The sequence below is a fragment of the Sorex araneus genome, chromosome 5 (assembly GCF_027595985.1).
Source record: "Sorex araneus isolate mSorAra2 chromosome 5, mSorAra2.pri, whole genome shotgun sequence".
NCBI classification, from domain to species: Eukaryota; Metazoa; Chordata; class Mammalia; order Eulipotyphla; family Soricidae; genus Sorex; species Sorex araneus.
In genome coordinates, this window is record NC_073306.1 from 85,870,079 (window position 1) to 85,884,383 (window position 14,305).

General features: G+C 64.8%; 1 protein-coding gene across 2 annotated transcripts; it reads left to right on the forward strand.

Annotated features, from left to right (window-relative positions):
* Positions 1 to 854: 854 nt before the first annotated feature.
* Positions 855 to 13,734, forward strand: DENND4B (DENN domain containing 4B). 2 transcript variants are annotated; one of them, XM_055138296.1, is made up of 28 exons: positions 855 to 1,154; positions 3,178 to 3,517; positions 3,884 to 4,136; positions 4,250 to 4,319; positions 4,483 to 4,652; positions 4,736 to 4,980; positions 5,198 to 5,264; positions 5,350 to 5,408; positions 5,517 to 5,661; positions 5,901 to 6,076; positions 6,191 to 6,291; positions 6,577 to 6,792; positions 7,086 to 7,231; positions 7,729 to 7,868; positions 7,973 to 8,099; positions 8,341 to 8,547; positions 8,702 to 8,830; positions 9,702 to 9,870; positions 10,039 to 10,206; positions 10,356 to 10,744; positions 10,852 to 10,974; positions 11,092 to 11,261; positions 11,338 to 11,479; positions 11,630 to 11,869; positions 12,201 to 12,318; positions 12,398 to 12,563; positions 12,643 to 12,707; positions 12,801 to 13,734. In XM_055138296.1, the coding sequence occupies exons 2-28, from the start codon at positions 3,201 to 3,203 to the stop codon at positions 12,944 to 12,946; spliced, it is 4,464 nt and encodes a 1,487-aa protein (XP_054994271.1). In that variant the 5' UTR covers positions 855 to 1,154; positions 3,178 to 3,200; the 3' UTR covers positions 12,947 to 13,734. The 2 variants fall into 2 exon arrangements, with proteins under 2 accessions (XP_054994271.1, XP_054994270.1); XM_055138295.1 differs by lacking the exon at positions 10,039 to 10,206 and having other exon boundaries at positions 1,022 to 1,154.
* Positions 13,735 to 14,305: the final 571 nt, after the last annotated feature.

Genomic DNA, 14,305 nt, shown 5'->3' on the forward strand with positions numbered 1-14,305 from the left:
TTTGTGCCCAGCCCTGGGCCTGGCTAGTTGTAGACTGGAGATCAACAGGCGTCACCTCATGTGCCCTCCCCTGCCAGCTGCACTATCAATCCCACTGGCCAGGCTGGCTGCTCTTTCTCACTCTGAGGTCTGGCAGTGAGTGTCTGTGAGGAGATGGCTGCTGGCTGAGCCCACTGGCAGCTGTTTCCAGAAGAAAGGCCTCAGCTTCCCCTGGCATGCCTGGCCTGGGGGCTAAGGCTCCCAAGAAGACCAGACCATGCTGGTTGGCTCCATCTCAAGGGCCTTAGAAGCTTAGATGTCCTAGAAGTCAAGGGTCTATAGGTGTGCAGTTGACCCCACACTCTAGGTTCCAGTGAAGCACGGTGGTCATTCCAGCCCTTCCTCCAGGTGTGAGTCGGTCACTCATGCGGCAGATGCCTGTGTGCCAACCCGCTGGAAAGTTGCTCCTTCTGGCTTGGGTGCTGGTCCTCTGTGCTTTTTCCTCTGCACCCAGAAGGCATAAGATGAGTGGCCCCTCATCGCTGGCCCAACCCTGCGGCGGCCCTTGCCTCTTCTCTTCCGCTTTTCCAAAGCCCTTTTTCTGAAACGAGAACTGAGAGCTTCTGCCTCAGGCCCAGAGGGAATGCAGGGTGGCCCCAGCATTCACGGGTCACGGGGTTTCAAGGCTTCTCTCTGGTGGACACCGCGGCGACTGGAGCGCGCTGGGGCCCCCATGGGGACCCTTGTCCGGCGGGGCGGCCTGCGGAGGGGAGAGGCTGGGTGCAGCGGGCCCTCCCAGCCGCCAGGGGTCGCGCTGCAGGCGGCCCAGGCGGGGCCGGCGCCGCCAGGGTCACGGCCGCCGACCGGGAGGGGGTGGCGGGAGCGGCGGCGCCCGCGGCCCCGAGGGGGGTGGGGGGAGCGCGGAAAGCGGGGCGCGGAGGAGCACCCGGCCCCCAGCGCGGCCCGAGGAGCGGCGCAGCAGCAGCAGCCCCGCGCGGCGCGGCGCGGCCGACACGCGGGGACCGCCCGCACCTCCGCTTCTCCTCCGCTCGCCGCCCGAGTCGGGACGCGCCATGCCCGGGGCCGGGTAGCCCCGCGCCCGCCGGCCCGCCCGCCGCCCGCGCTCCGCGCCCCCTGCCCGCGGGCCGGCCGGCCGGGAGTCGCGGGGCCGGCAGGTAGGGGCAGGGCCGGGCGGGCCGGGCGGCGGGCGGGATCCCCGGCTGCTGGGGGCGCTGCACATCTGGTCCCGGTGCCTCTCCCCCGGGGAAGTGAAAGTGGACGCGGGCAGCGCCCGAGCTGCCCAGCGCCGTCCCGCACCCGGCACCCTCCCTCCAGCCCGGGTCACGCGGCGGCCAGCCCCACCGCCGTGGTCACGTTCCTGGCCGCCCCCTGCTCGCGCCTGCTCGCCGCGCGCCCCGCGCCCCAAACTTGCCGTGGCCCGTGGCGGAGCGACCTGCGGTGGCGCCCGCGCCCCCTGCCCGTCCCCCCGGGGGAGGGGCTGCTTTCTGCGCGGCGCGGAGAGGGGAGGGCCGGAGCGCAGGTGTCAGGGTGGGGGGCTCAGCCCACCCCTGGGCTCTGTCTCCTGCCACGCACGAGGGCCGGGGCCGTGGCCCCGAGCTAAATCAGGCGGCTGACACCGCTGACTCCTGGCTTCACCTCCAGACCTGGATGCTAAATTTAGCAGGAGTTGTGTGTGTGTGTGTGTGTGTGTGTGTGTGTGTTTTGGGGAGGGGTGGTGTTTCACACAGACCGGGTTAAGAAGGGAGCCGACCTGGACTTTTTTTTTTTTTTTTTGGTATTTGGGCTACAGCCCATGGTGCTCAGGGTTTATACCTGGCTCTCTCTGCTCAGGGATCATTCCTGGCAGGGCTCCGGGGACCCTATTTGGTGCTGGGGATCCACCCAGTCAGCCACGTGCAAGGCAAACATCTTAACCCCTGTTCTATTGCTCCTGCCTGACCTGGCCCCTTCAAGCCTCCTGGTCACCAGAAGCGGGGGAGGGGTTAAGTAGGACTAAGCAAACATCTTCCCATCACTGGAGGCTTCCAAGGCTTCCTCTTCCCTCTTGGGGTTTACGGTCTCAAGGTGCTACTTGGCACCATCACTGCTATCCTCCAGCTGTCCCCACATCCACCAGTAACCCACACCACCCCCCCTCACCCCACACACCCCTAGGCTGACTTCCTCCAGCAGCAGCTTCCCCTCCTGTTCCAGGAAGTCCTCTCCCTTCCCCTCTGAAGCACCCCAACCTCCTGCCGCGGCGTGCGCCACCCACCAAGCTCTTTCCCAGCTCTGGGCTCCCCGGGGCGCCTTTTCTCCGGGGTTGGGCCATGGAGGAAGGTGAGGACTCAGGTGCTAGAAGCCTGACAAGTTCTATTTCCAGCTGGGAAACGGAGGGGGGCATCAGGACACCCGCCGTCTCCCAGTCTGCTGGGGACCTCACTGGGGATATCTGAGGAGCCCGAAGTAGAGATGGAGGCTACTGGTTTTGGTTTGGTTTCCTGGCCATGCTTGGGGGGATCTGATCCAGGACCTCCTACAGGGTGCAGGACAGGTGTCCGCTGCTGAGCAACCTCCGGGGCCCAAGGGGGCAGCGTTTATTTAATTTTTTTTTGGTTAACTGTGTTTGTGAAGTTACGTTAGAGAAGAGAGTTGGGGTTTTTTGGTTTCGGTTTTTTGGAACCACACCCAATGTTGCGCGGAGGCGACTCCCAAAGCATGTGCACAGGCCCCGGCCTGGAAAAAGAATTCTCTAGTCTAGTGATTTTTGTCTAGTCTAGTGAATTTTGTCTAGTGAAAAGACAAAAGTGGGGGCTTTTGCAATATTTCCTGGAAACCTGGGAGTGCCTCTTCACGAATTGGCTACGAGCTTTCTGAGATGTCCCAGTTGGAGGAGAAAGCAGGAGACTCACTGAGAGACAGCTGGGTCAGTGAGACAGTGTGACTGCTGCTTTCCAGTAGGAGCTGGGTGGGATGGGGGTGGCCCTGCCCTCGCCCCGTGGATCGTCGGTGAGAACACCGAGACACTGGGGGGCATGGTCAGTCCAGCTGTATGGAGGTGGCGGGTCTCTGATCTCAGGCTGTGGTGGGCACTGAGCCGGCCTTGCCTTGGAAGGACGAAGGAGTGAGGGGCACAGAAGCAGATCCTGTCTGCTGTGGCCCCTCTGGCTTCCTTGCTTCCTGTCACCCCCCTTCCAGATGCAGTGAGTGAGGGGGGGGCCATGGCGGAGGAGCGGCCCCCCCGGCTCGTGGACTACTTTGTGATAGCCGGGCTTGCGAGAGACGGCGCGCCCATCCCTGAGGAGACCTGGCTGCCAGAACCTGGTGGGCCTGTGCGCCCACCGAGGCCCGCCGAGCCCATCACAGATGTGGCCGTTGTGGCCAGGGCGCTGGGCGAGGAGGTGCCCCAGGGCTACACGTGCATCCAGACGTCAGCTGGGGGCCACCCCTTGGAGCTCAGCGCAGGGCTCCTGGGTGGGACTCAGCCTGTGATCTGCTACCGCAGGGGCCGGGATAGGCCCCCCCTCGTGGAGCTGGGGTATGTGCCACCTTCCAGGCTGGACTGGGACGGGAAGGGCTGGGGCAGGGCCAGGTTGGGGAATGTGTCGGGTGGGCTAGTGGCCCAGGGAAAGGGCCATGCGCAGCCCTCGCAGAGTGGGGTGGGCATACCTGAGCTGCTGCCCATCAGCTGTGTGATACGGGGCTGTTTGTGGAGCCCCACCGGGAGTTGCAGATTCAGTGAGCTGATCCCCAAGCGTCAGGAGGAGAGCCGAGAAGGCTTGACAGGGTGTCGCTGATGAAGAAGCAGAGGCAAGAGTGGACCAGGCAGCCTATGACCAGGCAGCGGGAAGGAAGGGGCGTGGGCAGCTGGGCCATGACACCTGTCTCTGCTCCCCGTGCGCAGGGTATTGTATGATGGGAAGGAACGTCCCAAGCCTGGCTTCCAAGTTCTGGACACGACACCCTATAGCCACTCCGCCAACCTGGCCCCTCCAGGCCCTGGCCACCCCCGCACCTACCTCACCTACCGACGGGCGGCAGACGGGGCAGGCCTGCACGCTCTGGGCATCACTGACCTCTGCCTTGTGCTGCCCAGCAAGGGGGAGGGCACCCCTCATACCTACTGCCGCCTGCCCCGCAACCTCAACCCTGGCATGGTGAGTGAGGCCCGGGGGCAGGGCGCCAAGGTGCTCGGTCCCAAGGGAGACTGCCCTTCGGGAACCAGAAAGCTTTGCGAGCCGTGTGTCTGCTTCTCTTTCCCCTGGGGCAGTGGGGCCCTGCTGTGTACCTGTGCTACAAGGTGGGCCTGGCCAAGGCCAACACCCTGGTGTACGAGGCAGGTGAGTACCCCCTCGGCCTGGCCCCGTTCCGCCCCTCTGCTCTGTACCATGTTCCCCCAGATTCCCCTTTGCCACCTGCCCTTGCTGGGACCCCTGGGCCCTGTTCCTCTGGCATCTGATGGATCTTCCTCCCACCGGGCACCCCCACTCTGCTGGGGTGCAGAGCTGCTGGGCCGCTACCCGGAAGAGGACAATGAGGCATTCCCGCTGCCAGAGTCAGTGCCAGTCTTTTGCCTGCCCATGGGTGCCACCATCGAGTGCTGGCCTGCCCACACCAAGTACCCGGTGCCCGTCTTCTCCACCTTTGTGCTCACGGGTGCTGCCGGTGATAAGGTGTGTGGGGTGTGGGTGGGGGTGGGGGGCACAGGGTGGGTGCTTGCTGGGCCCATCCTGACTCCCTGCTGCCCCCGCTGCAGGTGTATGGGGCTGCCCTGCAGTTCTATGAGGCCTTCCCCCGGTCCCGGCTGTCAGAGCGGCAGGCGAGGGCCCTGGGCCTGCTGAGCGCCGTGGAGCGGGCGAGGCCCCTGGAAGGCCGGGCGGTTCGCAGCCGCCGCGCCATCGCAGTGCTGTCCCGCTGGCCTGCCTTCCCCGCCTTCCGGGCCTTCCTCACCTTCCTTTACCGCTACTCAGTGTCCGGCCCCCACCGCCTGCCCTTGGAAGCGTGAGCACTGCAGGGGAGGCGGGTGGTGCTGGCCGGGTGGCACGTCGCGGAGCTGGCGGGCCCAGAGCAGCCCTTTTCCAGCCAGTTCTGGTGGTGTCGGTGGCTGGTGATGGGCCCCAGCAGCGTGCAGGGAGGGCTTGGCCTTGCTGAGGGGTGCAGCCAAGCACTGGGGGGCTGGGGGGGCTGCCTCTGACGGGTCCCCCTCACCCCACCCCAGGCACATCTCCCACTTCATCCACAACGTGCCCTTCCCCTCCCCGCAGAGACCTCGCATCCTGGTGCAGGTGAGCTGGGCAGCTGGGTGGGTGCGGGTGGCCAGCTGGGCTGGGCCCTCACATCCCCACTGCCGCGCTCTTTGCCCCCTCCTAGATGTCTCCCTATGACAACCTGCTGCTCTGCCAGCCCGTGTCCTCGCCCCTGCCCCTCAGGTACATGGGTACTGGGGTCCCGTGGGGGGCTCATGAACAATGACATGGGAGGCCTGGCGGGATGTGCTCGGTGCCTGGGCCTGTCCCTTACCCGGGCCTGGCCCCCAGCGGCGCCAGCTTCTTGCAGCTGCTGCAGAGCCTGGGCCCGGAGCTGGCCATCACGCTGCTGCTGGCCGTGCTCACTGAGCACAAGCTGCTGGTGCATTCGCTGAGGCCCGATCTCCTCACCAGTGTGTGCGAGGCCCTGGTGTCCGTGAGTGCCCGCAGAGCTCCCCAGTCCTGCCCCCGGACACCTCAGCCCTGCTCCCTGCAGCCCCTGCTCTCCAGGGCATCCCAACCCTGCTTCCGGGACCCCCTGCCTCCCAGGGCTCCCCAGCCCTGCTCCGGGACCCCCTTCCCCCCAGCCCTGCTCCCCGCACCCTCTGCCTCCCAGAGCTCCCCCACATCCCATCGCTCTTCCCCCCCATCCCCCCTTTCCCTCTTGTGCTGCAGATGACCTTCCCGCTGCACTGGCAGTGCCCCTACATCCCACTGTGCCCACTGGTGCTGGCTGACGTGCTGAGCGCCCCAGTACCCTTCATTGTGGGCATCCACTCCAGCTACTTTGACCTGCACGACCCACCCACTGATGTCATCTGTGTTGACCTGGACACCAACACACTCTTCCAGTAGGAGGGCTGGGCTGTTTTTGGGGGGACTGCCCCAAAGCTGTCTGGGGATAGCGGTGGGGGACACCGGCAAGGAGCCCCCATCGGCCTTTCTCCCTTCTGCTGGCCTGGCAGGACTGAGGAGAAGAAGCTCCTTTCGCCTCGGACCCTCCCCCGCCGGCCCTACAAAGTCCTGCTGGCCACGCTGAGCAGCCTGTACCAGCAGCTGGATCAGAGTGAGCACGGTGGGGGGCTGGGAAGCTGCAGAGGCCCCAAGCTTAAATCTGAGTGGGGGAGGAGGCAGGTGGGGCAGCAGGTGGGAGGCAGCAAGGGAGGCTCTGCTGGCTGTGATTTAGGCCGCCTTCCCGGCCTCAGTACTTTTCCGCCAGTGGGGCTGGGGTTGCACCAGGGCAGCCAGAGCTGTTTCTCCAGCTAATTCCAGAGTGAGCATCTGTGAAAGCTGGGCCGGGGCTGGGGGTTGAGAGGGCCAGGCTGCCAGTAAGTCCCGCCCTGGCCCGCAGCCTACACCGGCCCCGAGGAGGAGGCCTCCCTGGAGTTCCTGCTCACTGACTATGAGGCTGTGTGCGGCCGCCGGGCCCGGCTGGAGCGGGAGGTCCAGGGTGCCTTCCTGCGCTTCATGGCCTGCCTGCTCAAAGGCTACCGCGTCTTCCTGCGCCCGCTCACCCAGGCCCCTTCTGAGGGGGCTCGTGACGTTGACAACCTCTTCTTCCTGCAGGGTAAGGGGGCAGGTGATAGAGGGGGGCTGGAAACTGCTTATTCCTTCCCTTGGCAGACCCCACAAGCACCTGGGGTTCCTCCTGGAGGCAGCGGCGGAAACTCTGCAGCTGCCCTGCCCGTGGAGACCCCCAGTCTGGGCAGTGGAAGCCATGGGCTGGCACTGCTGGGAGCCCGGTTGGTCAGTGGCATTGGGGCGGATGTGCTATCGGGGCCAGGAGCCAGGAAAGAGGGTCAGGAGGGCACAGTGGTGGGGGAGCCCCGTAAACCGTTTCGGCCGTCTCACCCCACTCAGACTTCCTGAAGTCCCGGGAGCGTTCCAGCCACAAGTTGTACTCACAGCTGCTGCGGACACAGATGTTCTCCCAGTTCATCGAGGAGTGCTCCTTCGGCTCTGTGCGCCACGCGGCCCTCGAGTTCTTCGACTCCTGTGTCGACAAGGTGGGGCACATGCCCTTCTCGTGTACCCCCTGCCCTTCAGCGGCCCTCCTGGCTGCCACCAGCCCCAGGATCACTAGATACATCTCAGTGGTCCATCTACGTAAGGGTGACACCCCTGGACATCTGTGGCCCAATGGCCTGCATGCTGTTCCCATCACACTCTCCTCTTGTCGCACCAGTTTCCTGTCACACTCCTGTCATACTCTACTCACATTCCCGCCACACTACCATCACACTGGCCACCTGTCACACTCCTGTCATACTCCCATCACACTCCACTCACATTCCCATCACACTACCATCACACTGGCCTCCTGTTACACATGTGACACTAGCCTCCCATCACACTCTACTCACACAGGTCCCACTGGCCTCCTGTCACATTCCCACACTGGGCACCCCTGTCCCCGGGCCCTGCTCCTTCATTGTGACCACGAGTCTAGGACAGGCCACCCTGGGCTGGGCCCACTCCCACTGGTGTGCCGGTTCTTGCCCAGGTGCACCCGGAGCAGGAGAAGCCGGAGCCGGCCCCACTGGTGGAGCTGGAGGAGCTGTCGGGAAACGAACTGACGGTCTTCATCACTCCCCCCGAGGAGCCCACAGTGCCCGAGGGCAGCGAGGCTGTCCCCCAGTACTGGTGAGCGTCCTTTAGTCCCTCACGTGTCCAGGTTCCCTGGGAGCCCAGGGGCTGACCGGTCCTCCCGTGATGCCTGCGTGCATGTGGGCTTCTTTCACCTCTAGCTACGACGGCTTCCCCGAGCTGCGGGCTGAGCTGTTCGAGTCTCCCCAGGAGCAGCAAGGGGCCCTGCCTGTGCCCGGCCCATCCCGCAGTGCCCCCAGCAGCCCAGCTCCCCGACGCACGAAGCAGGTGACCAGCAGGGGGGCTCCCAGGGGGCTGTGGGGGCTACTGTTCTGTTCCTCCATCTTCACACACCACATCTGGGTACCTGAGGCCCAAGTCCGCCTGGCACAGAGACCACTCAGTCACACCAGTGCCAGCTGTCCTCCCCAGGCACCCCCCCACCCCTCCTCACCGGCCCCCTGCCCCAGCCCCGCCCTCCTTGGGCGGAGGCTGCCTCCTGCTCACACCGCATTTCCCGCCTCCCCAGGAGATGAAGGTGGCGCAGCGCATGGCGCAGAAGTCGGCCGCAGTGCCAGAGCTGTGGGCCCCCTACCTGCTGGGCCACTGCTACGGGCTGTGGTTCCTGTGTCTGCCGGCCTACGTGCGGGCAGCGCCTTCCCGAGTGCGGGCCCTGCACACGGCCTACCAGGTGCTGCGCCAGATGGAGAGCCGCAAGGTGGTGCTGCCTGACGAGGTGGGCGCCCGGCCCGGCCCCAGCGTGGGCTGGAGGGGGAGCCTGGAGGGAGGGCCGGGGGTCTGCTGGGAAGCTGGGGCACCATGCCTGAGCCCCACAGGCAGGGACAGCGGGGAGGCCACCGGGCGCCTCTCACCCGGTGCCTCCCGTGCAGGTGTGCTACCGGGTACTCATGCAGCTGTGTTCGCACTACGGGCAGCCAGTACTCTCAGTGCGGGTCATGCTGGAGATGCGGCAGGCGGGCATTGTGCCCAACACCATTACCTATGGCTACTACAACAAGGTACCAGATGTGGGGCAGAGGCCAGCGCCCAGTGTCTGCGGTGGGGGTGGGTGCGGTGCCTGGGTCCTGCGGCTATCCCTTCTGCCCCTGTGGCCCGTACAGGGAGTTCTCAGCCTTGACTGCCCAGAGTCTCAGCCAGGCACTTTGGTTTTGGTTTGGGGGCCACACCCAGTGGTGCTCAGGGCTTACTCCTGGCCCTGTGCTCAGGGATCACTCCTGGCAGGCTTGGGAGATCATTTGTGGTGCCAGGGATCGAGCCTGGGTTGACCGCATGGCAGGCACAGGCCACCCTGCTGTGCTGTCACTCCGGCCTCCCACACCAAACACTTCGCACACATGTTTGCTGGTTGAGGTGTGGGAACCTCACCTGTGGTCTTGGGAGGCCACATGGTGCCTCCTACACGTGAAGCTTCTCCCTGCACCCAACGCGCTACATGTTGCTGCCTCCTCTCCTTGCCCATGTCCCACGGGCTGGAGTGCTTCTGCCCCTCCCTGGAGTTGCAGGGTTAGCTCCAAAGCCCTGGGGACAGTTGAAGCCTCGCCACGTGACTCCGGCCAGGAATGGCTCTGAGCACGGGCCCCGGGCCAGGACCTGGAGTCGCCTCTGGAGTTCTAGACGAGCACTGGGAGAACTCGAGAGAGCGAGACGGCTTCTTCCAGGCTGTGGGCGGTATAGGCAGCAGAGCCTGAGTGCAAACTGCTGCTTGGGCATCTCAGAGGGCCCGTCTGGACCTGGGCACAGGTGGCCAAAACCCACCCCCCACTCTGGGCCTTCTTGACTGCAGAGCCCTAAAGGGGCCATCTGGAGGTCAGGGGGCCGGGGACAGGGAGACAGGGAGGTGACCATCCTGATGGGGACTGTGCTTGGCAGGCTGTGCTGGAAAGTAAGTGGCCATCCGGGACCCCAGGTGGGCGCCTGCACTGGGCCAAGCTCCGGAACGTGGTCCTAGGGGCTGCCCAGTTCCGCCAGCCCTTGAGAGAGCGGCGGCGGCGGCAGCAGCAGGCGGAGGCTCAAGCAACGGGCAGCGGCTCCCAGAAAGGTGCGAAGGGGCTGGGGAGGCAAGGTTGGGGGTGCGGGCGCCCGCGTGGTGGGCTCTGGTAGGGAGAGAGCTACACCCCAGGGGAGCCCCCCAAGTGAGGTTCATGCAAGGACCTGCTTTGGGAGAGGACGCCCTCCCAGCAGCTGCCTTCCTGCCCCCCACCCCCAGGGCCCCAGCAGGAGCGCCCCTCCCCCTCCCGCCCCCTCCAGCGCCAGACAACATGGGCCGGCCGAAGCTTCCGGGACCCCGCCTCACCCACGGGGCGCCTGGTGAAGAGCGGCAGCCTGGGCAGTGCCCGGGGGGCACAGCCCACTGTGGAGGCTGGCATGGCCCACAGTGAGTGTCCCCCTCAGCCTCCTCACCACACCTGCAGGGGACTGGAGCCCAGGGAGGGGAGGGAGGGCAGCGCTGGGGTGGGCATGGCGGGGCAGAGGCCATGCAATCAGGCCAAATAGCTGATGTCTTGTCTGTCCTCTGCCCTGCAGTGATCGAGGCTTTGGGGGTTCTAGAACCCCGGGGATCACCGGTGCCCTGGCGTGACGGCAGCCTCTCGGACCTCAGCTTGGCCGGAGAGGAGCCAGTGCCTGGAGGCAGCCCTCGCAGCTCAGGCTCGGCCCTCAGTGCTCAGTCTGTCGAGGCTCTGGAGGGGCCAAGCGGGAGGGTGTCCAGGGCTGCAGGGCGTCAGGACGAGGCCAGCACCCCCAGACGCAGCCTGGGGGCCCGCATCCAGCAGCTGCTCACACCATCTCGCCGCTCCCCTGCCTCGCGGGTCACCCCGGTTGAGCTCACAGCTGACCTGCCTCCCCCGGCCCGGCGTAGCCCCATGGACAGCCTCCTGCGGCCCCGGGAGCGTCCTGGCTCCACGGCATCCGAGGTGGCTGTGCGGCACAGAGGGGCGGGTGCCTGGGAGAGCACGCGGGGAGGCAGGCAGGGTGCCCAGGAAGGGGGCACCCTGCTGACGTGCCGCCCCTGTGTCAGCAGAGCTCAGCCTCTCTGGGCAGTGAGTGGGACCTCTCGGAATCGTCTCTCAGCAGCCTCAGCCTCCGCCGCTCCTCAGAGCGCCTCAGTGACACCCCCGGATCTCTGCAGCCCCCCTCCCTGGAAGTGAGGACCGCCCAGCCCCCCGCCATGCTGGCATGCAGGCGCTGCTCCCTGGGCCTGGCGGGGAGGGCCGGGTGGAGCTAGAGGCCAAGCAGGGCCCTTGGGGGTCTCCTGGTCCAGGTGCTACTGTCCAGCTGCTCCCTGTGCCGGGCCTGTGACTCTCTGGTGTACGACGAGGAGATCATGGCTGGCTGGGCGCCCGACGACTCCAACCTCAACACCACCTGCCCCTTCTGCGCCCGTCCCTTCGTGCCCCTGCTCAGTGTGCAGACCCTCGACTCCCGGCCCAGGTGCAGGGCAGGGCGGGCAGGGCAGGGAGCACTGCAGGCTCAGCAGGGTGGGCCTGATGCTTGCTGTTCCCCGCAGTGTCCCCAGCCCTCAGCCCAGCCCCATGGGTGCCAGCGGCTGCGAAGATGCACCTGTCCCAGGGGGCCCAGGCCCAGTGCTCAGTGATCGCAGGCTCTGCCTCGCCCTGGACGAGCCCCAACTCTGTAACGGGCATGTGGGGGTAAGGGCCAGACCCAGGGGCCTGAGAAGAGGGTGCAGGCCATGCTTGGATCGGGGGTGGTCCCAGTGATGCTGCGGAGAGATGGGCCCCTGGGGCAAGAAACAACTAGAAGTGGCTTCAGCGATCCTGTCCCACTGCCCCCTCTGACAGGGAACCCCACCCCGGCGGGTTGAAGTTGGGGCCTGGGCATACCTGAGCCCCTTGGTGCTGCGGAAGGAACTGGAATCGCTGGTGGAGAATGAAGGCAGTGAGGTTCTGGCCATGCCAGAACTGCCTGTTGCTCACCCCATCATCTTCTGGAACCTTCTGTGGTACTTTCAGCGGCTGAGCCTGCCCAACATCCTGCCCTGCCTGGTGCTGGCATCCTTTGACGGCCCCCCGGCCCCCCAGGTCAGCCCCTCCCACCTCTCCCAGCTCAGGACTGTGTCAGACTGGACTCTCCTGCCCCTCTCCCCCCTCTCTCACTGCCTGGAGTCAATTCTCTCATCTTTGAGACAGTAGAAGCACCCACTGCCCAGGGCTGGTGCTGGACACCCATGGGTGCCTTACAGCTCTTCTACCCAGCAGCCCCTATAGGTCCAGGTGGCTTTTAAGTGCTGAGGGTTGGCTGGTCACCAGAGTCCTTGTTCTCAGAGCTTGCCGGGGCGGGATGGGGGGTACTCGTCCATACTGCTCTCTGCCTTCTGTCCCATAAGCCACGTGCCTCCTCTGGACCCCCTAGGCTCCAGCTCCTTGGTTGACCTGGGATCCCACCTCTGTGCGGGTGCGGCTGCTGTGGGACGTCCTGAGTCCGGACCCCAATAGCTGCCCACCTCTCTACGTGCTCTGGCGGGCTCACAGTGAGTGGGGTGGGCGGCCTGGGGTGGGGGGGGGTCCCCGCCCCTGTGACTCGTCACTCTGGCCCACCTTCTGGCACAGGTCAGATCCCGCAGCGGGTGGTGTGGTCAGGCCCAGTGCCTGCGTCTCTCAGCCTGGCCCTGCTCGAGTCTGTGCTACGCCACGTGGGGCTCAACGAGGTGCACAAGGCCGTGGGGCTCCTGCTGGACACCTTGGGACCCCCGCCTGCTGGCCTGCATCTGCAGAGGTACTACTCCCTGGGCATGTCCGGCCCATCCTGTGCCCTGCCCTCAGCCCTACCCTCATGCCTCCCACCTCTGCTGTAGGGGCATCTACCGTGAGATCCTGTTTCTGACGATGGCAGCTCTGGGCAAGGACCATGTGGACATAGGTGAGGGGAGGGGCTAGGCAGGGGGTTAGGGCAGCTCAGGTGGTTGGAATCCGAACGGCTGACCTCCGCCCTGACCTTCGTCCTCTTCCCTAGGGGCCTTCGATAAGAAGTACAAATCTGCCTTCCACAAACTGGCTAGCAGCATGGGCAAGGAGGAGCTGCGGCAGCGGCGGGCACAGATGCCCACTCCCAAGGCCATCGATTGCCGGAAATGCTTCGGAGCACCTCTGGAATGCTAAAAACCCCCAAGCTGCCTCCTCCTTCCAGGGGCTGGGGAGGAGGTGAAGGAGAAGGGGCTCAAGGGAAGCAGCCTCCCAGGTCCTTGCAGAAGCGCAGGACTAGGCTGGGGAGTTTGCTCAGCTGGCTGGAAGTTGGCTCTGAGTGGGGCAGTGGAAAGGGGCCTTGCTGTCACCAAAAGTCATGACTCCCTGAGCTCCACCCAGCTCCGTTGGCTTGTGCTGATGCTGGACAAGGTCTGGGGGAGCTGGCACCGCTCCACACTTCCCTGCCCGATGCCAGGATCTCCCCTCCAGGGTGCCCACAGATGTGCACTGCCCTGGTCATTTTCTGAGTTTTTGTTTTAAAAAACAACTGGAAAGATACAGAGCTACTGAGCCTTTGCCCTGAATGGGAGGGAGGGAGGGAGGGACAGGACATCATTTCCCACCAAAGACGGGCCCTCTTCCCTGGCAGCGCTGAGGGAGCGCCAGGCCCTCCATGCCTTCCTGAGTGTATTATATTTTAAGTTATTTATTCTGGAGCCACATCCCCTTGCTTATGGCTGGTGAGAGAAGCAGGGATCTGCAGGGCACCAGGGCTGGCAGTAACTGGAATCGGAGCTCCTTGAAAGACAGGAGTGGGAGGGAGAGGAACCCTGAGCTCCCCTGAGGCTGAGTTGCCGGTGCCCCAGAGTCCTGATCCACCCATCCAGTGCCACCAACCCGGGGCCCTGACTTGTGCAATAAGGATTGTCCCTTGCAAAGTTTTGTTGGATGTAAATAGAGTAAAAGCTGCTTATGTCTTTTTCCTTATGCCTCTTATTTCCTGGGTCTGGGCAAGGAGTTGGGGTGGGGGAGGCTGTGCAGCCACCTCTCCAGTCATTCCATCCTTGTAGACACACCCTATTTCTCCCAACCAATCGGCTGCGGTCCCCAGGGCACAGGGAGCTCTCGGTGCAGTAGAGGGGTGAATCCGGCACTGGCCGCAGTGGTGCCAGTCTGTGTGGCACTTCCGGCCCTCCCACACAATCACCCCCTTGTCCCTCATCTGTACCCCACACAAAGACTCCATTCTCTGGGGGCCCTGAGCTCATCATCTCTCTTTCTCCTGTCTCCCCCGCCCCAACCCCAGCTTTTCCAGCACCTCCCTGGGGTGGGGGGTGTGGGTGGCCCCTGTGGTCACACTGGGGCCTCCCTTGCTCAGTTATTGCATGCAGCTCTGCCCACTTGTGGGCAGCCCAGGAAGACGGGTGTGGATCAGGGGCTTTTCTCATTGCGTGTGCACATTGAGGAGATGAGGACACAGTTTCTAAGTCTCTGTGGCACACTTGAGGGGTCTCCCTCTCTGTCCTGTGTAATGAGCTCAACACAGGAAGTAAC

What these genes read in the sequence shown, in the direction of transcription:
- DENND4B (XM_055138296.1), top strand. Translation starts at nt 3,201, where the DNA reads ATGGCGGAGGAGCGGCCCCCCCGGCTCGTGGACTACTTTGTGATAGCC. An exon ending in CCCCCCCTCGTGGAGCTGGG is followed by an intron (nt 3,518 to 3,883) that starts GTATGTGCCACC and finishes CCCCGTGCGCAG; the next exon opens with GGTATTGTATGATGGGAAGG. An exon ending in CACCCTGGTGTACGAGGCAG is followed by an intron (nt 4,320 to 4,482) that starts GTGAGTACCCCC and finishes GCTGGGGTGCAG; the next exon opens with AGCTGCTGGGCCGCTACCCG.